Genomic DNA, 25475 nt, shown 5'->3' with positions numbered 1-25475 from the left:
AGACATTGCTTTGTTTGTTGAAAACTCTTGAACCAAACATACATGGGGTTTATTTTGTAGAAAGTGGCAGAGCAGAGTTCATGGTGTTTGGAAATAAAACTAAAAAATAGGACCAACAAAATGGATAGTTGATAGGAGAAAGAAAAAGTAGTAGACACCAGCAAACGACATAATTCAAATATTGTATTTTAGACTATTTATTTGAACTATTGCTTGTTATTTTATTTAAAAAACATGTTTCGCTCAGCATTTGATGATGATCCCTTCTTCCAGTAAGTAATAAACAATATTTTTTATGTAATTTAATTGTTATAATGTACTTTTATTCTAGTGCACACAATAAAGTGATTTATTGAAAAAAACTAAAAAATGATTTAAAATATTACAGAGACCCTTTTAGAGAAATGCACCAAATGATGTCTCCAGTTCCTCAGCGAAATTATATCACAGCGGGACGGAGGCATACAGAAGTAAACTTTTTTAATTTTGTTCAGGAATATATACATGAAGCAAATTCAGTAATAAACCATGTAGTTGCCTCTATTAAAAAGTAACATATTTTTATGTACATCAAGCAACACATAATACAGAATCTAATTGACCCCATTTTTTCAGCCACATATGGCAATGTCTCCATTCGGAATGTTCGGTAATATGGGTTTTGGAAATATGTTTTCAAGAATGGATGCCATGATGAACGGAATGCAATCTCAGATGCAGATGATGCAATCTGGTGCAGGGGTGGGTTTAGTTTTGATACTGGTTACACCAAGGCTACTCAAACTTTAATGGCATATCGCCTGCTTCAAAAATACTAAGTATTTGGAAGGCATACTTAGCCTAGCATGTATGGAGAACAAAAGTATAATCCAGAAACAGCATGTGTATCTTATAGTTTTTGGACTGATAAAGCATATAAATCCTAGTTGCGACTGATATTTTATGATTTATCATGTGCTAAATTTGGGGTCAGAAAAATGTTTTAAGTCATTTGATGTGAAAGTACAGGTTGTCCACTCAAAAGTAGTTGATTTTTGCAGCAATCTTCCAGTTGAGCAGCCATGTGTAGTGTTATGAAAAGTTACACTGCAGTGAAAGGGTTGTAAAAAATATTTATGCACAGTGGTAAAGGTTGTGTTTTACATGTTCAGATGCCCAGTAGTGGTCAATCATTTCACTCATCATTTACCTCTATAAGCTATGGAGGTGGTGACGGTCAACCTAAAGTATATCAATCTTCCTCATCCACCAAAGTTGGACCCAATGGGGTAAGTGTCTTTGACAATGAACTATTATTCAATGTTTTAACATTCAATTACTCTTTTAGGTCAAAGAAACTCAAAAAAGTGAACGAAACTCAGTAACCGGTTTGCAGAAAATGGCCATCGGTCATCACATCGGTCAGTTCTGTTCAATTGTCTGCTGTTTGTGTTATGATACTGCTAATAGGAGTTATGTGATGTACTGAATATTTATTGCAATAATATGCCTTTATAAAATGAGTGTTCGAAAATTGACACATTTGTATGGCTTGTTCAAATTTTCAATATGTTTTCATATATAGCTGTAAGAGAAAATGGAAAGTCTTAAATGTTTTGGACCTTCATTATTTGTCATACACATTTGCGCTGTCACTTTTTTCACTTCTTGATAAAATATACTGTCGTTTACCCTATGTACCTATAACAATAGCCTGTGTTTTTGAAATGTTGTTTTTCTTGTAGGAGAAAGAGCTCATGTAATTGAGAAATCCCAAAACTCAAGAACGGGCGAAAAAGAGGAATCACAAGAATTTGTAAACATTGAAGAAGGTACGCAAAGTTTAAAACGTAATCACACTATGTGTACACAAGTAACCAGAAATGCTGAACATGTACCAAAATCAAATGGGGATGTTGTTGCCTTGGCTAAAGCAAGAGCAATCATGTCATGAATATCCTGTGTTGGTTAAAAATGTCCGTTGTGCAGTCATTTAGTTGTGTTACTTGTGGAGTTAATTGCATTCCCACATACACTGTGACTAATCGGTTGTTTTAAATGCTCGTTACAACAGCTGCCATGGTACTTCATAGAATTACCACGCAAAGGAGCTTGTCACATGACAGGCTAAACATCAATGAGCTACAGATATACACGCCAGGACTGTTTATTACACGACTGAAAATGTGTCAAAACAAGAACCGCGTTTGTCCAGACATATCGCAACCGGTACTTTCTCAATACTCGGTTTACGACATTGACTAACGTCAGAAGGGAATGACCCAATTGCATGTGATCTGATTGCTATTGTAGGCCCAAGGGAACTAATACGTTATTGCTGCCACTTGTAATGTTTCTTAGGCGCGGGAGGTACCGATTTTTACATTTCATGGCGGACAAACCGTCAACTGAATAATTTATATAAGCCCTTGAATGGCTTTCCTAATTCGGTAGCCTCTGGCGCTAAAAACAGCTTGAGGTAAAGTAGTTAAATGGCCCACTGTTGTAAGCTCTAGCTGTTTTGGGCCCTTATTAGGTTTGCTAGAAATTGTTGATTGAAGCAGAGTTGCAAGCGGGCCCGAAATCTGAGCTCAAACCCGGCCCGAACCCGAAACGTTTTTGAGAAGCCCGTTTAGGCCCGAAATTTTGATTGACAAGCCTATCCACGAAAGCCTTGCAACAAAGGATGAGAAAGAAAAAAGAGAAAGACAACAAACACTAAAAACAATTGTAGACAATGAGGTAAACAATACGTTTTAGTGTAGGGTGGGCATTAGGTCAAAGCCAGAGACTTATTACTTAGCTTAGTGATTTTATTTAAAAAAAATGGTGGACATGAAACGTAAAGTCAGACCCGTTTTCTCACAAATACCTAAGCCCGAAAAGCCCGGCCCGACTTGCAACTCTGAAATGAAGTATTTAATTTGTTTTGAGACTTTTGGAATAATTTTCGGACAAAAAATGCCAACGCGACAAAAAACGTTTGTTTTTGCTTTTTAATATATCAACACACGCAAGGCTTTTAAAGAGACCGAAAGCCCATAGGAATTATCTGCACACATGCCCACAATACACTACAGGGGCCCAATCGATACCGCAAAACGCTAGAGAATCCTTCAAAGATCTTGATGTCTCTAGCGACTTTAGTGGCATGAATTGAAGTGAATTTCAATGGTAGCACAAATAACTTTTTTGTAGGTTGCATCTCGATCTCATGTGCAGGGCTCAATGAAGTACTGGCGTACACAACTGTTCTAAAACTCATTTTAATATTATTTGCTAAACAACAGCCCCTACTGGTCACAATTAAGTTGCGATTTTAAGTTTGGGAAGTGTGCCGCAAAACAAATTAGTTTGTTGGTGTTTGGAAAGCGTAGAATGATCGAGAACCACTCGCTTACAAAATCTCGACTATAAAGTTTAGGAACCACTGCCTTGACAACCACAGCCTGGCATAAGAGCTTGAAATAGCCCCTCAAAAGTGCAAAAATAAAAAAACAAACAATTTATTAAACAGAACAACTTAAGGAACAGTATATACAAATCTGTTCATAAGTTTAATGGTGAAAATAACGGCCCAAATGGACGTAAAAAGCAAAATGCTTTATTGTTCAAACGTTTCGGCAAATGCTCATGCCATCATCAGTGATCACTAAACAATAAACCAGTAGTTCTCAACCCTTTGTGGACCGTGCCCCCCCTAAAAGTAACTTTGGGGCCTCGTCGCCCCCTTCAAGTAACCCTGTAAGACCTGTGCCCCCCTTAAAATATAAAATGGTAATCTCATGTTGGAATTCGTTACTAATTTCGGCTTTAAACAGGCCGAATAGATTTAACAAGAATCCGTAATCGTAAAAAACCTCAATATAGACAAATAGTATGTAAAATAATCGAAATAGTATGTAAAAATAATTAGAGAATAAAGTTAAAAAGAAAATTGCTTTTAGTGGGTGTTTCCGGTGAATTTAAACCCGTGACCCCCCAGAACCAGTGCCGGATTAACCATTAGGCAAAGTAGGCACGTGCCTACAGGCCAGTCAAAAATCCAGGCCATTTTGGCGATTTGGCAACACTGATAATTCTAATTTTTTAGTTGGCAACCTGATTTTCGGGCCACTTGTAAAATGTGCCTACAGGCCAGCAGACCCTTAATCCAGCACTGCCCAGAACACAGCTCATGCCCCATGAAAACTTACATCAACGCGTTTTGCTTTCAGATGAAGCCGAACAATTTAACAACGAGTTTAACCAGCGAATTCGTAGCGCTCCACAACATCAACATAGAAGTGTGGGGTACCACGGGGAGCGACATCGCCCGTATCGCCAGCACCATCGCCAGCCACCGATGGCGATCGAGTACACAGGCGAACCGACAAGACAAAGACGCCGTGAATACTGATCATTTTTACTACCGTATTTTTTCCTTTTGGGTGTTTTGCAATTTCTTACATTCTCTGTTTTATATCAGGCAGCGACTTTCTATAAAGGAACATGCTTCAGGCGTTGAGACAACGTTTTTTATTTAATTACAATTATTTAACGCATACTTGTATGTATAACCACTGATGGGATTCAAATTTTTTGTCAGTCGGTTCTATCGCAACAGTCATATTTTTTAGCCGGTTCTGTTGCAAAAAGTCTATTGACAGTAACCAGTAATGCTAACCGGTTCGCTGATCTTATAAAATTTCGTGAGACGGTTCCATAAAACCGGTGCGAACCGACTGAATCCCACCACTGCAAATAACGTACTACTTAAATCTTAAACAGGGTTAAAACAAGGCATTTCTTTACCTATAGTACAATAGACTGCATGCCGAAAAAATGCAGATTTAAAGCAATTGGTTTTGCTAAAGTTAAGCTTCCGCAGTTAACAGTGGTCGCAGTGAAGTGTTTAAACATTTGTGTTTACTCCGTTTTAGGTATCTTCGCGATTGTGTTATCATTTTTCGCAAATAAACAGGTCATTGATGTAACGTGTAATTTTTTGTTGATGGTAATGTTTTGAAAGGCTTTTGGCTGATCAAAACAGTCAAAAAATGTGCCAAAAACCAAAAAATAAAATGTTACATCCCCCGTTTTCCACCAACAAGTTCCAAGTATCTATTCTATAGAAGCTACCAGACAATAGTCAAAGTTACCAGGTGGCTTTTCATAAATTACTTTTTTTACCGTTGTATGGCTTCAAAATCACTTTCCATTTCAGTAACTCAAAACTTTTACCAAAAAAATTAAACTTGGCGTTTACATATGGACATCTTCTTTTCAACATACAGAAAAGTATGTTACTGTTCTTACGCTATGGAAAAGCAAATTACATTACAACCCAAGTACAAAAAACATCCACACATCATAATATAACACGTGTCCTTTAAAGCCAGCGTGAAAAACATGTAAATCGTTTTAAAACCAACATTTTTTGCGCCTTTGATCAAAACGGTCACACCTCGTTGATTTCGAATAATCAAAGTAATTGCAAAAAGCGCCGCATTCTTTTCAAAGCAGTTTTGTGCGCCTGCTAAGCTGTCGGTTTTCTACAGACTTAGTTCAGGTAGTAACTGTTTTATTGAGCCTATATATTTGCAAAGCAACCTTTATTTTTATTAACAGGCATTAATCTATGTTTTAATGCGTTGAGTTGTTGCGTTGAGTGCGTTTATTTATTGCAAGCAGGAAGCTAAAACTTAAGATAGGGCAACATAGAAAAACGACAGCTACTTATTTTAACACAGTTTTGTTGTACATCTATTTTTTTAGGTAAAAAGGTTAAATAGATATAAACCTGAGTTTAGGAAGTACAGGTCTTCTGCCAAAATCTACCCAATCTGCTGCACGCGTACAAAAGTAAAATTAGATTTTCTGCTGCCAGCCATATTTGGTAAAAACGGTTTATGTAGGTATCCGGTTTTAATTTGATCGAGGTGACCACGTGGACTCCTACGTCATAATGATTTCAATGATGTCACAAACCCTAAAAGAACAATCGTTTTCGTCACGCTTGCTTAGCCCGCTCAGACGACCAGACTGGATTTGAAAGGTAATCGTGTTTATACCAAAACAACATCTTTTCCCCTACGCAACTCGGCAACGTAAACTACTTTCGGGCAATGAAAGAAGTTTCTATTTACAGTTTTTTTACACGTTTTCCGGAGCTGGGGTATATATTACCAACTACTAGCTAATTTAATGTTCAGTTTTGTGCTAAGTTTGAAAAGCAGTTGGAATACTGGTGCGAAAAGCAGCTAGTTTTAGTGGAAAGATTTATGTATAATTTAGTTATACTTTATGGCAGTGATTCCCAAAGTTTGTGATTTCCCAAAGTTCAATTAGGCAAATGCAATCCCTAACTTGTATTTTAAGGTTTACTGAAATTAAGACGCATAGGCTACTGTGTATTGAACGGTAGAACATCGTTTTAATATTCCTTGACACCAAAAGCAGTTTTACCAATCAGCATAAAGTTGCCTTTTCCACTACTTTTTATGTTGTAGCCGTAAACGCAAACAAGATAATTCATTAATGTGCCGCGAAGCACTGCTGTCTATGATAAAACATAATGCTCAATTGGCCTGCAAGATTACAAGCAATAGCTCTAACGTTCGATACCTTTAAAGTAGGACCTATTGTAAGTGTGTTATATGTTTTTAGGCTGCAAGACAATAGTGCCGGTATGGCTGGTGCAAAGGAGCTTAGAAGCAAGTTAAACGACGAATTTCTGACATGCCAAATTTGCCTGAACATATACTCAGACCCTGTGGCTCTGGATTGCCAACACTCATTTTGCCGGGATTGCGTTGGCCAATGTCTTGCCAAAGTATCCGGCTCGTTGCATTGTCCGATGTGTCGCCAGAAAACAAACCTGCCTAAGAAAACTGGGACACTTAGCCTAAAGAAAAACTTCTTTTTGCAGGTTTGGTGATGTTAATATTTGACCAGATTTTTAGTTATTTTAAAGGCATTCAATGGAAAATAGCCTTATTTAAAACAATATTGCTAGAAATCTTAAGTAAATTTAATACCTTTTTTTGCAGACGTTGTGTTGTCTGTCAGTGTAAAATGTTAAATACGATTAAACTGAGAACCAGAGTTATAAGGCGGACCGGACTTTTCGGGCCAGGCTGGGGATTAAAAGAACGGGCTTAGTTCGGGTCTGACTTTACACTCTGTGTCAGTATTTTTTTGAAAAAATTTAACCAGCTAAGTAGGTGCTGGACTTGACCTAATGTCTAACATCCCTAAAACGCCTTGTTCAAGACCAATAGTCTATTGTTGTGTTTGTTGTCTTGGTCTTTCCTGCTGGGGCTTCAATGTATAGACCTGTCAATCAAACTTTCGGGTCTAAACGGGCTTCCCAAAAACGATTCGGGTTCGGGCCGGGTTTGGGCTCCAATTTCAGACCCGTTTACAACTCTGTTCTAGATTGTATAATAGCGATTGTAGAAACGTTTGTAATACAATGTATTATTTACTTTCTCAATATCAGTTTTTTATTGTTGCATACATGCTTTGTAGAGTTTAATAGACGCTTTGAATGAAAGACGATCGTCCCGAATTTCAACATTTTCATTTGATGACGTAACTGTGATTGACAGAAATGGAAACGAGTCAAAATCACACACAAAGAAAAAGTAGGTGCTGATACAATACCTAACCGTCCTGTTCCAACTTTAAGACAAAACTTACGTCCATTTTTTGAAAACTTATTTTGAAATATGGGTAGATTACTGTTATTTGTATTGTAGGAATGGCAAACTAACTTGCGACAACTGTCAGGGCGAAAAATCACATGCCGTTGCCCGATGTCTTGACTGTACTGACTATCTTTGTCGGGATTGCGACTTAGTTCATTGTCAGACCAAGTTTACCAGGAAACACAAAGTCAGAACATGGTTTTAATGGTGGACTTAAAAAATGTCACTTTTTAACGGAATTTGTTATCAGGTTGTACCTTTAAAAGAATTGCGTTCCGGAAACTACGCGTCGGAAATCCAGATGCGTGCGAAAATATTCTGCCCCGCTCATCCAGAAGAGGTAAAAAATGTCGTTGCATTTTTTAGTTTGCTAATTAATTTATTTCTAACACTAAATAAGTTACAAATCTGTGTACAAAACGTCATGCTACATAAACTGGACACATTGGTCTGGCAATTTTGTTGCTATAAGTTTTTGGGGCTACCTAGCACTTTAATTTAATTCAGGTTTATGTCTGAATTAAAACTTTCTGAAAATTCCGCTTTTATGAGCTACCTTGGTAATTCACGCAAAAACGTTTCTCTATTTAAGGTTTGTAGACTGCTTTGCGAAGATTGTTCTCTGCCTGTATGCCACGAATGTCTTGAAAACCAACACAAAGATCATACGAGGGTTGATATCAAAGGTAAAATGTATTGCCTTTCTTTTATGTTCCTTAAATCCACGCTCGTAGGCTACACTAAGGCCCAAAATGTATTGTTTACAAAATAACATAGCAAACAATATCATAATACAAAATAATGTAGGGTAAGCAATAAAAGTGGTGCAGTTCTAAAATGGTCTTGTGACAATGTTGTGCATAGCGTGCCTTAAGAGTGTTTTCCAAAATTTTACGATTTCGGAACATTCACAAACTAAATCATGTTAAATATGTTAAGTAACACGAAATCTCGTTTAAATAAGCCATGGTAAACTCCGCAAAACAAGTTTTACAACGAAAAAAGGCCCAGTGGGTAAAAAAAGTGATTTGACCGAAAACCGAATATTCGGCAGTTTTGTGACCAGAAGAGCTCAATTACAAGAAGAGCTCTATAAACTTGATAACAGACGCTATTGTTTACAACCACACGCAGAGAGACACTGCCAAATTCCATGGCTTACAAAATAAACACATTTGAGGTACAGGAAAGTGTGTTGTGGCACAAAATAATTTGTCAAACATGCATTTAGACAACCTTCTAGATCTCTTCTGGCAATTGTATTTTTATACCTACAATTTGACGTCAGATACAGGTCGCCTTTATCAGGGTATTTACCCTGTATAGGACGTCGAAACGTTGGTATGAAAATACAACTGCTAGAAGAGCTCTATAAAGTTGGAACTGGTTAATAATGCATTTAGACCTTACAAGGGTCTTAGTACACGTGGTTTAAAAAAGCTTCGGTGATTTTTAAAAGATGCTGTGAGCCGGGAGAAAGAACGGGTGCTGCGGCTCCTCGCATCCACCGAAGATAGAGAGGATGAGCTGAGCGCTAAGTTATTGGAAGTGCAACAGAGCCGGGAAAGGACAAGACGAGAGAAGAAAAATGCTTTGGATGAGATTCAGAAACGAACCAAGGCTATAATGGCTGCAGCAAAGGCTCATGAAGATAAACTAACAAAGGTATTAACATTCCAATTACCATAATGACGTTTATAAAGGCAAAATTGATAATTTTTGTTTGATGTAAAATGCCTTTGGATTGAAGTTTATTGAATTGCATTTATGCTAAAACCTGCAATTAGGGGTTTTAAAATTTTTAGCGTTATCTTTAATTCATTCCTGAAAAGCCAAAACCGTTAAATTAAAGCAAGCACTGTGAATGCTTGATTTGTGACTTGATTCGGTATGTCTCCTTACATAGGCCTGGCATATCATATTTTATATATGAGTATGCGGTGATCGATGTTCATCTTAACTAAATATTGTGAAATAATACCCAAAACTATTATTCGGTTATTCTACAGCTTGTCAAGGCAATCACGAAATCACGAAAGCAGCGTCTTAGTACAACAGAAGAAGCTGGGCAGGAAAAACTGACGTTGTTGCAAACCAGAAGATCGGAGCTTAAACATAAATCTGACGTCCTTACAACCGGGACCCCACTGGAAATTCTTGCGCTGAAACCAGTATGCGATGACGTAGAGGATGTCTCATCGGATTTAACCGAAAACTGGATGAACGCAACACAAGCTTTACATTCTGGTACGTACACGGCTAGTTGCTTTACGGAAATTTTATTAACACCATACCTCACGTCAGTCGCACATATAGCTAATTTTCAACAGGTGGCGCAAAGAGCACAAATCCCTTTTAAAAATCAGTATATCTCAAAATATGCTGATGGTTGGTGCTATTAGGGTTGGTGTTAGGTATTATCATTAAAAATTCAATAAAACTAACACTAAAATTTAGTTCTTAATGCAACTTTTTCAAAAACTTACTTCCCAACCCTACCTCCCTCTTTAGCCGCTAAATAAATAATTCAGCTCCTGCGCCACCTATCAAAAATTAGCTAAATGTGCGGCTGACGTGAGTTATAGTGTGAGTAGCTCTACCATGCTTTACAGCTGGTGACAAGACATAGGCCGTTTTGGCTAGTGTAGCCATCTAACAACACTCCAGTTTGTTGGGAGTAACAGGCTGAAAAGCCATGCCTCACCCATTCTGTTCGATACCACAACTGGGCATAGACCACTGAGAAAACCGATTAGATTCTTTACTATATGTCTAAAATATGCACGACCTAAAATATGCTAAAAATACAAGTGTTCTAATTTAAGTTGTGCACCGAGAGTGCCCGGAGTATTGTGACGTCACACTTATATCACACAACAATCGATTAGTCATACTACTTACTAAACAGAAAATTGAAACATTTCTCGACCACAGTTACAAAGAAAAGGGTTTTAAAAATCGCATGGGTTAAACTTTTTGCTTATCAACATACAGACGATTTTTAGGCATTAACATGACTCTGGTAATAACTCAGTTCATCCTAATATTAACTCCTGTTCTGTTTCTCATCAAAAACCTTATGTGCAGACTGGAGTATTGTTCCATGCGTGAACGCAGAGCGATCGTCAAGTTTTGTATTAGACCGGATCAAGCCAGTTCTCAAAAACCTGATCGGCTCTGTCCAATGCGATGCCAATGATTTGCCGCCAGGTATGCTTGACGATGATGTACTCACGAGCACCTCTAGTGGTGGTTCAGCAACGTCGGATGGAAAATCTAGTGGTGACTCTGAATCGCAAGATCAAACTTACTGCTATATGCGCTCATGTGAGTCTTAACTTCCAATAGCTTTACCTTGTAATCAAATGACCCCAGTTATTTTGGTTTATACTAGTTCAACTAATCATGCATATGGATACAAAAACAATTTAGGGTAAACGACTGATGTAGACAATGTTTTTGGTGATTTGGGACATACACATGCTCCTTGAGTACCCTGAAAACCACTATGAGTAACATTGGATGTACGCACTGTGGCAACACGCCTGTTAATGCACAGTATAGATTTTCATATGCCTGAATATAGATGCAAATGGTCTCATTACAGAACCACTGTGAGTAACGTTAAATGTGCACGTCGTGGCCACACATCAGTTTACATGCAGCATTGCTTTACTTCTGCGCTGAAAATGTGTCCATTGGCAATGAGAAATGTTGATTCTTTATTGTGTGTTTGTCAGACACAGCATTATGACCTTTTCTTGTTGCAAAGAGTTTTTACCCACGAAAGCAATTGCAATATATTTTGAAATTTACAGTGCTGCCTACGATGACCGACTCTCGCCCGACCTCCAGCGGTAATGCGTTGGACCTTACAAGTGACGACGAAGAAAATGAGAACAAACCGGCTTATTATAAGATGCAACCTGTGAGGAGAAAGGGGATGAAAAAGGGTACGTAAAAGTGTGTTTATGTTTTGCCGCTTTGATTTTATCGTCCCCATCCGTTTTAAACTATAATTATTTTATAGTTTAAAAGTGTTAAGCATGGACGCTCCAAAAAACGAACTATAAACGGTATTTTCATGCATGTAGGCCAAATGCATTAAACTATTTTGTTTGCGTTTTGAATGTTACGTCCCCTTTCCCAGCCGTGTTTTACTCATTGCGCCAAACTCAATCTCTTATGAGCTTCCGTCACATAACGCTTTATAATACGGTGTAGCTGCAGCGCGTTTAGAAATGATCCCTAAAATGTGTCCTCCTCTGTTTTGCGCTCCATAACGTTTTAACGTTGCGCAGCCATTTCCAGCTTGGTGATTGTTTTAGCGCAGTTGTGTCGCTATGTTGTCTTTCACCAAGTGAAATAAACTCAACTCAACTTTTGCACAGCCAAACCAAGTCGCCCTCCAGCGCCACCTGCTGCAGAGTCTCCTAGTTTGAATCTGATGCGAAAATTCCCGCCCAAAATCCAGGAATGCACTTCGGGAAGAAAGAACGGGGTCAGCGAGCAAAGCGACACCGAACGACCCGCGGCCACCACAAGCAAAGCCCGATCTACATCAAAGTCAGACGCTGCGAGCAAAAATAAGATCGTGGTTCGATGGAGAGACAACAGAAGCCGAAGCGCGGATCGCGGTAGAATATTTGATGTTACCGAAAACCACATCAGTGTTTACCTGTACAAAAACGATTTTTTTAAACAGTGCTAGACGAACCTTCGACTTCTACACATCGTCCCCGACCTATCTCCGACAACCCTACGTCATTGCTTATGACGTCACCACCTACCAATCCGTCTCCGAATGTCCGAGGCAGAAACCGAAGACGAAGCCTGCCGGGTTCAGCTGGAATCTCGACACTGAGGGCTCTGTCATCACCGTCTGGGAGCTGCAACTCTCTGCTGCACCTAGCGACGTCGCCTGTGGCCGCCCTGGCCGAAAACCCGGCACGTTTAGGCATTTATCAGCCTCCTGATCCGACCTCAGACGCGGCGGTGGCCTCGTTGAGCCACACAATCGCTACAGCGCCGACTATGAATGAAATAAACGACATGGGAAACGGGGATTCCCCTCACGACTCGACTGGGAGATCTCCAAAATCGTTTGAGGGACTTTATCCGATGGGATCCGACGACAACGTTTTCGTGAAATCGTTTCAGAACGCCGGGAAAGTGACGTCATTCCGTTCCGCTCCGAAGCTCTCGGTCACACCGGGCGGCCACGTGATTGCCACTGACTACAAGGTATGACGTAACGTCTAAACATTTTTACGTAGCCATTTCAGATGTTTTATTATGTTTTTATGACGTCACTTAGGCGCAGCGGGTTTTTACGTTCGGCGAAACCGGTGCAGTCCTCTCATCCATCAAAACAAAAGCATTTGGACAGAAATGTCTGCATCCAATCAGCGCTAGTGCAACGAAAAAAGGAAAATTGCTGGTCGCTTGTGGGGATGCCTTATATAAATTCACCACAAGTGGAAAACTAACGAAGTAAGTAAAGCGAAATTATTGTACAAACTCATTACATGTTTTCATACAGCGAACAAAAACTGTTTCATTGTATTTTTTCTGGCTAAAACTACCTTAAAACTTTATGAGGAATATAACGACACAAACAGACGTAAAAAGCGGCATGCATTATTGTTTAGACGTGTAGGCAAATGCTCATGTCAATATCAGTTTTATAAGAGCACATCAAAAAGCGTGTCGGTTTTTATTTTAATTAGGGCGTTGCAGAAAAAAATTATAAACAGAACCATGTATAGTGCACCTTGTAATTGTAATGAAAAATTCCAAAATATTTGGGATTTGAGCAGTGGTGGGATTCACATTTTTTGTCAGTCGGTTCTGTCACAAAATTCTTATTTTTTAGCCGGTTCTGTTACAAAAGTCCACTGACAGTAACCAGTAATGCTAACCGGTTCGCTGATCTCACTAAAATTTCGTGAGGCGGTTCTGTAAAACCGGTGCGAAACGTCTGAATCCCACCACTGGATTTAAGTCATAAATTAAAATTATTAAATTATCAATCCATGAATTTCGTGCTTTGGGGTTTTCGTAAAATACTATTGTCCACATGAGAAAAAATATTTCGTGTAATAGAAACAATTTTATTTCATTTTGAACAGAAAACTTGGAGCTGGATGTTTTCGAAAATGTTGTGGAGTGGCTCATGACTTCAGAAGCGACAAAATTGTGGTCACTGATATTGATAAAAAGTGAGTAAATGTAAAATGTGAACTTCGTTGCTTTGAAATGGATAAATATGTTGAAACGCTGAAGTAGACCTATGTAGGTTGGGATAAAGTCTGGTAAAAATACCCCCAAACCAACTAAAAACTTAGTTCCTAAGCTTAAATTTGGTTCGAAACCCTGTTCATAATATAAATAGCGATGCTCTTTACGCCACCTATCTTTTTTGTGCTACATTTATCTAGTGCCAATTCTTATTTTAGTAGCCCTATTCTAACCTACAAAATTGGTAATTGACCACGTCTAATCCATTTGCGATATTATTTAGGTGCGTTTCCATTCATTCGGCTGACGGAGGATTAGAGCGAATTTTTCGTGGCGATTCGCTGGAATCAGGACACCAAGAGGTCGGTGGTTCGAATCCCAGCGCCGAGATGCGACTGCAGACTCCATACTTTGTTGCTGTGAATCCAACCAATAGCAACATTATCGTATCGGATTGGGCCACCAACGATGTGAAGGTAAAAGTAACAAACGAAAAAGTATTTTTTATGAAATTTCAAAAATTAATCAGTCATTATATTAGTGTCTATAAACAAGCAATACAATAGTAGTAAAAAACTGTAAAATAAACAAGAAATTGGTTTTACTTTTCCTGTACATATCGTATTGCATGTTGTTAGGTACAAAATATGCTTAAATATATTTAAGGACGTTACTTATTAGTTTTCAAATCCTCAACATAATTAAAAATTTATTCGTCGCTTGTGTTAACGTTTCGTGGTAATTACAGTAACGTCCATTTTTATAAGTGATAACCCAAAAAGAAAGTAAAAATTGCTTGAGGACTGCATTTTGTTTGATATTTTAGTCCATGATTTAAAACAAAATTGTATTATTTTTCTATAAATTTTTGGCAGTTTTTTTGACCAAGTTTATTTTTTAAGTCTGCAACGTCCCATTTAATAGAAGCTATTGCTGCCAGGCATAATATCAAGTTTATAGAGCTCTTCTGGTAAATGTATTTTTATTCCGACGTTTCGACGTCCTATACAGGTCGTCTTCATCAGGGTAAATAACACTGCATGCGCGTAGTACAGTGCACAATAAACAAAACAAAGTCCCATTCAATTCTGTCTCTGTCTGTAGGTTTTCGATGTTGACGGTTCTTGTCTCGCATGCATTTCATCTTGTTCTACCTCTCATCCGAACTCGCCTTTCTCTCCTCCACCCGCAGACAGTTTCTCCAACCCGGCTGGCGTGTGCTGTGACGTCAGCGGAAACTTGTTCATAGCTGATCACGGGCGCCACCGAGTGGCCATGTTTAACAGCAATTGGCAGTTTCAAAAGTAAGCAATTTATTTGACCAATTTGACGCATATATTTTTAATTAACTACTCAGTTCGTATTCCCAGATCCAAAGTGCCTATTAACTAACCACGTGAACAAATTTAAGTTTATTTCTCCCCTCAACGTTTGAAATTCCTCCCCGGTCGGGAACCATCACTGGCCTAATTCACTCATGCTTTACTAAACCTGGGCTAAAAGTGTTTCTTACTTCGCCTATAACCTATTTTGTCTAAAAATATCTGTTAAATAATGGCAATATAACTTTCTTTTTCTTAGATTTATAGCTACGGCTTCAGACGGTCTTCAGAATCCTTGGTCGTTAGCGACATCCAGCGACGGGAGTTTGTACGTGTCAGAGTACTGGAGCAGAACCATCAAAAAGTTCCAATATTAAACACTGAAATTGCCTCAATTAATGTGACAACTTGTGTTTTCCTGTGTGGTTTTCGTGCATTGTATATTATCGTAGCATCCTGAATAGTTAAGTAGTAAACCAGATTTGAAAAAACCAATATCTTGAATTTCCTTCTTTAATCATTAAAAAATCGCTGCGAAAATTTGCAATTTACCTATCAGAACATTTTTAAACTTTTTTGCAAAAAACTCTCACAAAATTGATTTTGAAAAACGCTTTAACACAAAACACAACAACCTTCAACCGATTACACACCTTTGGTGGCAAAAAGGTTTTGTTTTTACAAGCATGACAAAAAAAACAAATTTATTTTTGTATTTTCATGTTTGTTAAACCCCCCTTATATACCGTACACCTCGGCAAATCCGGATTCGGTTAATCCGGATCTTCGTTTAATTCGGACAAAACTTGAGGTACAAATGATTTGTAATGTGGTAAGACTTGAACTAATCGACATCGGTTAATCCGAATCTTCGCCTAATCCGGGCTAATTTTTCGGTCCAAACGGGTCCGGATTAACCGAGGTTTTCTCTATTTTCTTCTTCCCATATTTACGGTAATTGTATGTTGCGTTTCCCGCCTGTTGCGGCCTTATATAGTTATCGCATAGGAAGGAGACGACAGACGCTAAATGCCATCGGTTGGTCGTCACTGGTTGAGGCGGGGTGGGGCCTCGACATACATAAAAAATAATTGAACTGGAGTGTGTAGTTCAGCTCTGAGTTGTCGGACGAGTCGGTTTTGAATTTTAATGAAACGGGCTGGCTTTTCGCTCGGCACCATTTTATCGCGTTTTGGCCGAATATTGACTTTGTAAAAAGATCTCGGGTTTGGGCCGCCATTTCATGCCCGCTTGCAACTCTGTCCCAGTCAAATTACAGGTATTTGTATTTTGTTAAAAAAACTAGCTTGACCTTTGAAAACAGTTACGACGCATAACAGTTTACCTCAAAAATGTTGGTGGATTTGAAGCACAGCAGCTATGCTACATTGCTACACCTCATTCATGTTTAGTGTTAGTTGTACATTGCGTGTATTGTCAAATATGTGTTTTTTTGTGCACAAATGTAGCTATTACTAAGCTTCACGGCAATTCGTCTTCTATTTTGGTCATGAAAACGTGGGAACCTATTAGTGCACCGAAGCGGCCTCAAAAGATTCTGGCCGAAACCCCTTTCTGATGGATGTTTTTTACTGAACCATGTTGTTAATACAAGTGAACTCGTTCTTGACACTCTAAAAATACATAAAATTACGCAAGCTTTACTAAACTTCTAATATTTTGCAGACAACGTGGCACGTATTTTCTAGATGCAACAGTTAGTTAATCCATGTTTCATGTTAGAGATGTGGAAAGCTTTGGCATTAATTTAAAACAATCAAAAAGTTCGTTTTTGGCCGAATTTTCAAAAAGGTTCGGGCCGAATCACTGGAAACGGCATATTCGGCCGAAATGTTTTGGCAACGGAAACTTCGGTGCATCACTATAATCTATCGCACAGCCCTAATTATTGTTCAGCCCAAATGTTACTTTTGCTTGATTGAAAAGTTGTTTTGACGCAACTTTGGTAAGAAAATATTTAGTGTGAGCCAAGACGCGTAAGAGAGCGAACTTGTTTTTATTGCGACAAAACCACAATTTTACACTAGGTCCTTTTCCGTAAAATACAATAAGCTCCACAGCAGGGGCGTATAACAGAACATGCATAATTCTTGGCAGTTACAAGAAACCGTGCTTCTTCAAATAAGCGTCCCGGGCTTGTTTAACGAAGGCATCCTTACGTTCTTGCAGTGACATATGGCGTAGATTTGGATTTCGACTAAACGACCTTTGATTGTGAACCACATTGGGTTTCCCCTGTAAAAAAGGAATATTCCTTACTAAATACAGAAACGACTTTTCAAATCTGATCCGTTCTAAGCTTCAGACAGTGAACACTGTTTAGGCCAGAGTGGCAAGCGGGTCTAAAACAAGGCCCGAACCCGATTTGAAAAAAGGCCCTAAAGTTACTGAAAACGAGTATTAAGCCAGGACCGAATCAAGCCTGTTTATTTGAAACTCGAGCCCAAACCCGACGTACATAACTCTGTTTCAGACCTATGTGGTCTCATTGGTGCAACTGGTGACAAGATATCAGCCGCATCGACTAAAGCAGCAAAATTACGGCCCACTGGTTTATTAGAAGTAATATGCTGCAGATTAATTATCATTTCAAAGCTCCATGCTTTTATTTTCACTAAAATGAGATTTTGTGTGTAGGGATACATTTTACCTTCGAAGGCGGCTGTTTGATAAAAATACATGTAAGAGGTCCTTGGCAACGTTTAGACCAGGGGTCTCAAACTGCTTTGAGGGCCAAAAACACACTTCTAAGTATGCCGAGGGCCGCACAATCGAAACTGAAACATTTGTTACAGCGTAACATGACAACAAACATATTGCGGGCTTAAAAAGTGAAATGGCATTAACTTCATTAAAAAACAATATTTTAATAAATAACAAACAAATTTACAATGTAGCATAGTGAAAGAGCCAACTGTGCTTTATTGGTTTATGTGGCAACAATGACACAACAATGGAGAAAATATGACGCAACAGTTGCAATGGCTTTTTCGATCATGCCATTAAAACGTTGCGTAAACCACTACCAGAGAAGGATTGTATTATGTAAACTCACTGATTTGAAAGAGTAAAACACATCACTTCTAAAACTTACTTCGCGGGCCGCACAAAAACCCTCGGAGGCCCGCATGTGACCCGCGGGCCGCGTGTTTGAGACCCCTGGTTTAGACATTGTGTTTACCTGGTTGCTAGGCGACGTTGATGACGTGGACGGCGAGCTTGGTTGCTCCGGAACAAACTTTACCACTCCCTCCAAGAGGTTCGTCACTGTGACGTCAACAGATTGCGTCTTTTCTGTGAAAGGATTCGTGTAACATTGATGTTAAACATAAATAGAGACTAATGTGTTTAATCAACAGGAAAACTATACAATCAACAACACGGCTGTAGAGGATAGTTTTGTTACCTACACCAGGCCAGTATTGCATCGTTTGTAATTAGAGTTTTAACTGGGATAAAATAACCTCTTGAGGGTCAAAGAAGAAATGTTTTTTTGGGTAAAAAAGACATTTTACAGGTTTGTTTCTTCAAATGTGTTGAGGGGCCAACAAGGAAAAAAAAAGACTAGCTTGCTTGAACTAAGAAAAAGCTGTAAGTCTAATGCCACAGGTTTATTATGTAGCATGTATATTTTTGCTGTTTTCCTGATGGTTGCTACCCTTTTTTGATGTGCACTTTTAGCTTTAACACTAAAAAGTTGGGAAACATTATAGTTTGAAACTTACCGACGTCATTTATTATAACAGACAGAGGAACATGGGGTAAAATGTCCTTCACTTGTTTCGCCATGTGAGCTGTGCGACCATCGCGTGAATCTAAACAATTTCATTCATAAAAAAATTGTAACTACATGCCAAACTTTCATCAAAGACCAAGGCAAATTTATACCTCCTAATAATCATAAAAACAAAAAATCATAAACAGCTTCTGTATATTTGTGCATTATACCTCCTTAAGATGTTTAAAACACATATTTGAATATTACAGCAAAGTGTAATCACCTGACATATGAAGTTGTGGCTTTCTTGCTTCAAATCTCATTCGCTTTAAATATTCTCTTACATCAGAGATGCCATAATTTGTACAAGGCACATCCAACTCATCGGCTATTATCTAAAAGTACACTTTGTTGTAGCTATTTTCCTTGAATTATCTATCTTCCAATGGGTACCCAGACAGCCTCGTTAATTGCAACTCAATAATTTGCCAAACAATTTCTTGCAATTAACCATAAAACACTATGTTTCTTTACTAATTATAGGATACAGTTGGGGATTTAGAATGTATGTAATTAAACAGAATCTATGATTGACTACATTGCGACTAACTGAATCTTTGTATTGTAGCAAACAGTAATAAGATACACAATTGTTCGAAAAGAATTTTGCACTTATACAGACGAATCCTGTTAATCACACAATCCATTTAATTGCATAGCAATCAAGAATCTCATATGAGCAACCTATGTTAACAATACATACTATTAATATAGCATCTGGATTATCGTAAAATCCAGTTAAAGGTATAGAAAAGCTTGACAAATTAACCTTTCGGACACGATCAGTGAAACTACTGGTGTCTTCATCAGTTTGCATAGCAACTGTCGGCAGGTATGTGACATCATAAATGGTTACTATAGAGAAATAAGTCCACAATATATCTTGCCACCAAGTGCTGTCTATGGTACTCTGCAAAACAAGCACATACATTCAGTAACTAGAATGGTGGCTTTCTGATATACTTCCATTTTATATATTCTATACGATATTTACCAATTTACTATACACATCGTTTGATCTACACATATGATTGTTTTTGTAAACAAAAACTAATGGGTCCCCACACGCGTGTTTGTGCGGATCTACGGTAAACAAATGTTGCGGTGATTTTTAAATTCTTAAGAACAAATTTTTAGAAAGCATTAACCCAACAATGAATAATTTTGTTGTATTTTTTGCACTATTGTTGTCGTATAATTACAAAAACATTAAAAAAGAACGAAACAAATACTTTCAATTTAATCTCTTGCTTTGACCCAGATATTGTCGTCCAATGTCGGGTTTCAAACAGAATTTTTTCTAGAAAGCTGTAACAGTTGTGTTACAGACAATTAAAAAGCGATTTGCTGCAAGTGTATACATAACTTTTCATTTAACTTTGTTTCGCAAAACGAGTTTTTCATTTAATTTTGTTTCGCAAAACGAGTGCCATTGACCTGTAGTAACCTTTAGGGTGCACACACCAAACGACTGTTTGACCTTTTGACACCGTTTTCAATAGCACGCCGTCCTCGGTGTTCAAAAACACCGTTTGACCTAATTTATACATGCCTTGAGTATTTGATTCAAAAAAAACAAAAACGCTACGTTATGGCGAATGAAAGTTCTGAACTGTGTTAGTAATACCTACTAATTGACCTTAAGTAACCCGTGGTCATGCAGCGGCCAACATGACAACGAACATTTAAAAAACTTTTATCTTGCAAAAAAGTCAAGTTTATTTTTTCATATTTAGTTTGTGTAACAAAGTTTTGCTTGACATTATACGAAACCGAAGCACGCTTGTTAGGTTTAAATCGCGTCATATGTGTGAAACCTTTGCCAAAACTGAAAATGTGAGTGATAACTTAATAAAACGACTTAGCATTGCTGTGCAAAACAGCTCATTTCTAATCACCGAAACGACGTCTCGTAAAACGTCTGTCCGACGTCAAGCTGAGCCCTCCCGCTTTGCCCTATTATTCGTAAACATACTCTCTTGGGACTTCTGCCTACAGTGTCTTTCTTTACCAAACGAGCGTTAGACACATTTACGTTTCGGGGGCCTGTGGGTAAACCGCTGGGTAATTTGGGGTCAAACTTCAGGTGGAGCAAGTTCAGATTAATATCTAACATATGTCCAAATTTCAATAAATTTGAAGCACGCCTTCTTCACTAAACGAGCATTACAAACCAGCGTTAAAAATTTTATGTTTCGGGGGCCTGTGGGTGAACCGCTGGGTAATTTGGGGTCAAACTTCAGGTGGACCAAGTTTGGATTAATATCTAACATATGTCCAAATTTGAATAAATTTGAAGCACTCTTTCTTGACCAAACGAGCGTTACAAACCAGCGTTAGACAGAAAAAAGAAAAAAGAAAAAAGAAAAAAGAAAAAAGAAAAAAAGAAAAAAAAAATACGGACAAAAACAATATGTGTCCCCTTCAGGGAAGGGGACCCATAATAAACACGACGCTTTTGTGAACATGTTACACTAACTTACATGTGCTATTGGCAAAAATCGTTTTACCCTTACAGCAACTGGTTGTACCGGTAATTCCATTGCAAAAGGCCATTCACTGCAATGAAATAGTGGTAAGATTTATTCACTGGTTTGAAACAATTGACAAGTATCACAATAAAGTGCACATTATGTATTTACAGGTTAAGAACACTACACATGGGCTTCAATCTAATCCAGGGGTCACCAAACTTTTGTCACTGCGGGCCGTATAAGTTTTAAAATCATTCGTGCAGCCTCATACTTTACATGCCCTAGCGCCGTCTTTCCAAACTTAGCATGTGAGGCGATTTTTTAGGTGTGCCAAGAAATGGTCTTTCTACAACCCCATTTAAAATCTGGTGATGCGACTGTTAAATTGTAGTCGTCTCTTACGAGCAACGCTTGTATATTGCAGCACAATTGTTTGGGCACAATCGACACTTGTAGTTTCGCCTGTGACGTAACAAACTGGCTTTAGATCAATCCTGGACGTTGTAATCTTATAACACTAGGTAATATTATTCTACATGTCGCGACAGGACAATTTTCGTGAGGAGTAGATTTATTTTGAATGTTACAAAAATATCAATACGATTTGGCAAAACAAAAAATGTGGTCGCGGGCCGGATGAAATGACCTCCGGATCTGGCTCGCGGGCCGTAGTTTGGTGACCCCTGATCTAATCTATAGTGATAACAGTTTTTGGCAAATGTAAATGTATCAACAATCTCTGTTGTCGTCAGCGAAGCAAAATATTCAGAAAAGTTGGAAAACAAGAAAACCAACTTTCCTTAACCAATAGGGGTCACCCAGTGAGGGCCTATACTTATGGCCCCAGTGTTATTTAGGGGGCCATGGGTGTATGCCTTCTCTGGTGACACCCACCAAAAACGCCAACAGCAAAATACACAAGCAAACTTCAACAAAGACAAGTGGTCAAATGACTACCTTGAACATAGTATTTTTGTTTAGTGAGCCATAGCCTCTTGGGTTGATTTGGTAATGCACAGAATTCCATATTTTTGTTGGTGAGCAGAGCATCTTTGGGTTTTAAGCATTAATTTAAAGGGACCACACACTACTAGCCACTAGATTAAATCATGTGTCCTATATGTACTTGAGGTTCTATAAATTCGTATTGGATTGACATATAAAACTAAAGTTGACTGCAATCCTAAAAGTGAAGCAATGTAATTTGCATGATCTAAAATACTAAACATTAGGCCTCCATGTTTTTACGCATTTATTGGATAGCTGAAATAGTTCGCTATTCTAAAGGTACAATACCAAACAAAAAACAATAAAAACCAAGTAACACACCTGAACTTAATAAGTGCTTGGTTGTTTGTTGGTAAAAGCTGGGGAAAGCAAAAAACTGAAGAGTGGTTTTCTTGAATGCTTTTGATTGTTTTCACAACTTCTGCCTTGTGTGAGGTAAGTGGCTCAACTCGAAGTAGGTTTTTCAAACCCGAAGAAAATGAACAGTTGTCAACCTTCCGGAAAAAAACAATTTATTAAAAACACTTCATCATGTCAAAGGCATCACATTTTCCGTAATCTACTTTTGAACATGCAAATTATACAAACTTGAATCAAAAATGCACTGAATTTGACCAGCAGGATGCCATATAACATATATATATATACCAACTAATTTGAACGTAATACCATTTATTTAATATGAATCAGCTAAAAGCACAAAATGCACTTATTGAACCCGAACAAAGCTGCAATTTCTTTCAGATTTGATTTATGTGATTAAAATTGGTGTCAATTAAAATAAAATATTGATTAGTATTCATTTTTCTGCTTTTGCTGTTTTCAAATTTAAGTTTTTTGCAAACAATAGCTTTGATAGTCTATTTTTACTGATAAACTGATTAAATTGGGCAAAGCAAAGATATTTATTATTACATAAACCGACTTTGTTGTGAGATTTTAATTCACATTTTCTACTTTACTTATTTCAACCATGTCATGTACATATTTGCTGTCACTGGCAATTAATCAAAGACAAAACATTGTTTATGTAATCTGTTACACTCTGACAAATGCTGTCATGTTTGCAGCTGCTTCCTGTATGCTTAAACATATGAAAATAATCATGACTTACTGATGTTGAATTACATAAGGCTGGCAGAATGATATGGTCACATCTGCTAACATGATTGGCAACTGTAATAGATTTGGAGTCTTGAATTTCTGATTTCCTTTTGACAACAAAAACTCCCAAAACCGCAAGAATACTTCTTTCTAATGATCTGCAGCAAGTACACATCAAAAATTTATGATCCTATTTATGAAATAGACTTAAAGGAGCCTAAAAGGGACTACTCCAGTGGTTCTCAAACTTATTTGTGTTGCGACGCCTCTGGAAAAGTTTTCTGGTTTTCGCACCAGTAATTTAAAGGTAATACGGAAACTTATTATTAAAGTTGGGTTTATTGATACAACAACAAAAACTCACAAAACGGAACTATTCTGCGATGCCCTTGGAAAATTGAAACGACGCACCAGGGCGTCGCGACGCACAGTTTGAGAACTACTGGACTACTCCAAAATATGCAATCTACCAATGATACTTAATAAAATTCCAATGGTTAGGGCTATTAAGGTTGGGGTATGGGTTTGCAATTACAAACCTTATAATTCAATCTCAAATATATGGCAACATAAGAAATTTATTCGCTTTTTTACCAAAAACAGTGGCATTGCATAATTGCATTGATTAAATAAGTGATTATCTAGATTACATATTTTAGAGAGGCCCCTTTAAAACAGTGGTACTAAATACCGCATGACACCACATGCGACTGCCTGTTATCACAAGGTAGGAGCTTGTACTATTACTTTTCACACACCATGAAGTATTCTAAGCGGTATACCATGCGGGAACATGTGTATCTAGTACAGCGGTTCTAAAACTGGGGTCCGCAGTCCTTTAGGGGTCTGTGAGGCAATTTTGTGGGGACCGCAAAAAGGTTGAAGTTCTTCTATAATCTTATTTGGCGTCAATTCGTGCCACTGAATAAGTTTAAATCAAAGTAGAATTGAGAATTGTCTATCCCCATTGCTAAACAATAGCCTTAATTGCATGACAACTAGCAATTGTGCGTGCACAATGGTAAGGTTCTGCTAAAATCATGCAATCAACTTTCATTTTTCTGAAATACACATTCCAGCTAAAGGACCGCAAGCCCTCGAAATAATGGCAAAGGGTCCGTTTTGAAAAAATAATAAAAAAAGTTTGAGAACCACTGATCTAGTACCAGCCCCTTTGAAAGGTCATGTAATACAACTACTAGAAGAGCTACATAAGGGTTATATAATTCCTGGTAGCAACATTTGATTTTTAACAATTGCCTAAAATGAGAAAATGGTTACCTTAATACAATTGTTTTTTGGCGGTGATACTGATATATTGCATAGTGCTTTCAGAAATAAGCAAATTATTCCCAACACAAGAAAAAAACTAACCTTCTGATAATGTTGCTGTGTGAACAAATCGAATTAAACACAAGTTGCGAGCAGAGATAGTTTAAAGTAAGAAAAATCCGAAACAATAGAAGCAAACTTCCAAAAGGCAAATAAACAAACACCAAAACAGCTCCAAGTGTGCTTTCAATTCTAAAAAAAAAAATCATTGTAATTAAGAGTTTAGGTCGATTTTACCAAAATTTAATCAACAACCTCATCGTTTTATACAACAAAATATAAGATAAACCAGATAACGTACCTTTGGGGCGCAAAAATATCCTCAATTTTCATTTTGTATTATATTAAATTTCAGCATTCACTGGGCAACCGTTCCGTTTTCGTGGTTTCTTAAAAGTTAAAACATCTGTTTGGGGATTTTTAGGCAAATTGCTTTGGCATAGAAATAATACAACAGCTCTATTTTTATTTTTTTATTGTGCGTTTTAAATTGCGAACACAGCTAAGCAAAATTGGTAAATCGTTT

General features: G+C 37.8%; 3 protein-coding genes across 4 annotated transcripts; 2 read left to right on the top strand and 1 right to left on the bottom strand.

Moving 5' to 3' along the window:
* Nucleotides 1–173: 173 nt before the first annotated feature.
* Nucleotides 174–4955, top strand: LOC145230414 (myeloid leukemia factor 1-like). The gene is made up of 7 exons (XM_080095841.1): nt 174–272; nt 389–470; nt 616–741; nt 1152–1268; nt 1328–1400; nt 1725–1811; nt 4197–4955. Exons 1-7 carry the CDS (start codon nt 235–237, stop codon nt 4376–4378), a joined length of 705 nt encoding a protein of 234 aa, XP_079951967.1. The 5' UTR covers nt 174–234; the 3' UTR covers nt 4379–4955.
* Nucleotides 4956–5742: 787 nt separating this feature from the next.
* On the top strand, nt 5743–16917 carry LOC145230409 (uncharacterized). Of its 2 annotated transcripts, XM_080095838.1 has the most exons (18): nt 5743–5823; nt 5877–6016; nt 6628–6889; nt 7492–7607; nt 7722–7857; nt 7921–8010; nt 8263–8356; nt 9130–9335; nt 9680–9917; nt 10758–10997; nt 11489–11623; nt 12062–12307; nt 12376–12914; nt 12988–13163; nt 13802–13891; nt 14194–14386; nt 15015–15214; nt 15492–16917. In XM_080095838.1, the coding sequence occupies exons 3-18, from the start codon at nt 6650–6652 to the stop codon at nt 15607–15609; spliced, it is 3057 nt and encodes a 1018-aa protein (XP_079951964.1). In that variant the 5' UTR covers nt 5743–5823; nt 5877–6016; nt 6628–6649; the 3' UTR covers nt 15610–16917. The 2 variants fall into 2 exon arrangements, with proteins under 2 accessions (XP_079951964.1, XP_079951963.1); XM_080095837.1 differs by having other exon boundaries at nt 5743–6016.
* A 313-nt stretch (nt 16918–17230) lies between these two features.
* Nucleotides 17231–25338, bottom strand: LOC145230412 (lipid droplet-regulating VLDL assembly factor AUP1-like). The gene is made up of 10 exons (XM_080095840.1): nt 25251–25338; nt 24992–25141; nt 23628–23775; nt 22835–23007; nt 21515–21590; nt 19801–19941; nt 19255–19366; nt 18979–19068; nt 18435–18547; nt 17231–17488 (listed from the first exon to the last, which is right to left on the bottom strand). The coding sequence occupies exons 1-10, from the start codon at nt 25280–25282 to the stop codon at nt 17351–17353; spliced, it is 1173 nt and encodes a 390-aa protein (XP_079951966.1). The 5' UTR covers nt 25283–25338; the 3' UTR covers nt 17231–17350.
* Nucleotides 25339–25475: the final 137 nt, after the last annotated feature.

This window comes from Phallusia mammillata, chromosome 5, assembly GCF_965637545.1.
Source record: "Phallusia mammillata chromosome 5, kaPhaMamm4.hap1.1, whole genome shotgun sequence".
In the NCBI taxonomy this organism is placed as follows: domain Eukaryota; kingdom Metazoa; phylum Chordata; class Ascidiacea; order Phlebobranchia; family Ascidiidae; genus Phallusia; species Phallusia mammillata.
This window is presented reverse-complemented; position numbering and strand designations above follow the sequence as displayed.

Bases quoted from the DNA above. Each gene is read 5' to 3' on its own strand.
- LOC145230412 (XM_080095840.1), bottom strand. From the start codon at position 25,282: ATGAAAATTGAGGATATTTTTGCGCCCCAAAG. The intron at 19,942-21,514 runs GTAAGTTAGTGT...CTTGTTTTGCAG, and splicing joins GATTTTTGCCAATAGCACAT to AGTACCATAGACAGCACTTG. The intron at 17,489-18,434 runs GTAAACACAATG...CCTTTTTTACAG, and splicing joins CAACGTCGCCTAGCAACCAG to GGGAAACCCAATGTGGTTCA.
- LOC145230414 (XM_080095841.1), top strand. From the start codon at position 235: ATGTTTCGCTCAGCATTTGATGATGATCCCTTCTTCCA. The intron at 742-1,151 runs GTGGGTTTAGTT...TTACATGTTCAG, and splicing joins TGATGCAATCTGGTGCAGGG to ATGCCCAGTAGTGGTCAATC. The intron at 1,812-4,196 runs GTACGCAAAGTT...TTTTGCTTTCAG, and splicing joins ATTTGTAAACATTGAAGAAG to ATGAAGCCGAACAATTTAAC.
- LOC145230409 (XM_080095838.1), top strand. From the start codon at position 6,650: ATGGCTGGTGCAAAGGAGCTTAGAAGCAAGTTAAACGACGAATTTCTG. The intron at 12,915-12,987 runs GTATGACGTAAC...GACGTCACTTAG, and splicing joins TGATTGCCACTGACTACAAG to GCGCAGCGGGTTTTTACGTT. The intron at 13,164-13,801 runs GTAAGTAAAGCG...CATTTTGAACAG, and splicing joins ACAAGTGGAAAACTAACGAA to AAAACTTGGAGCTGGATGTT.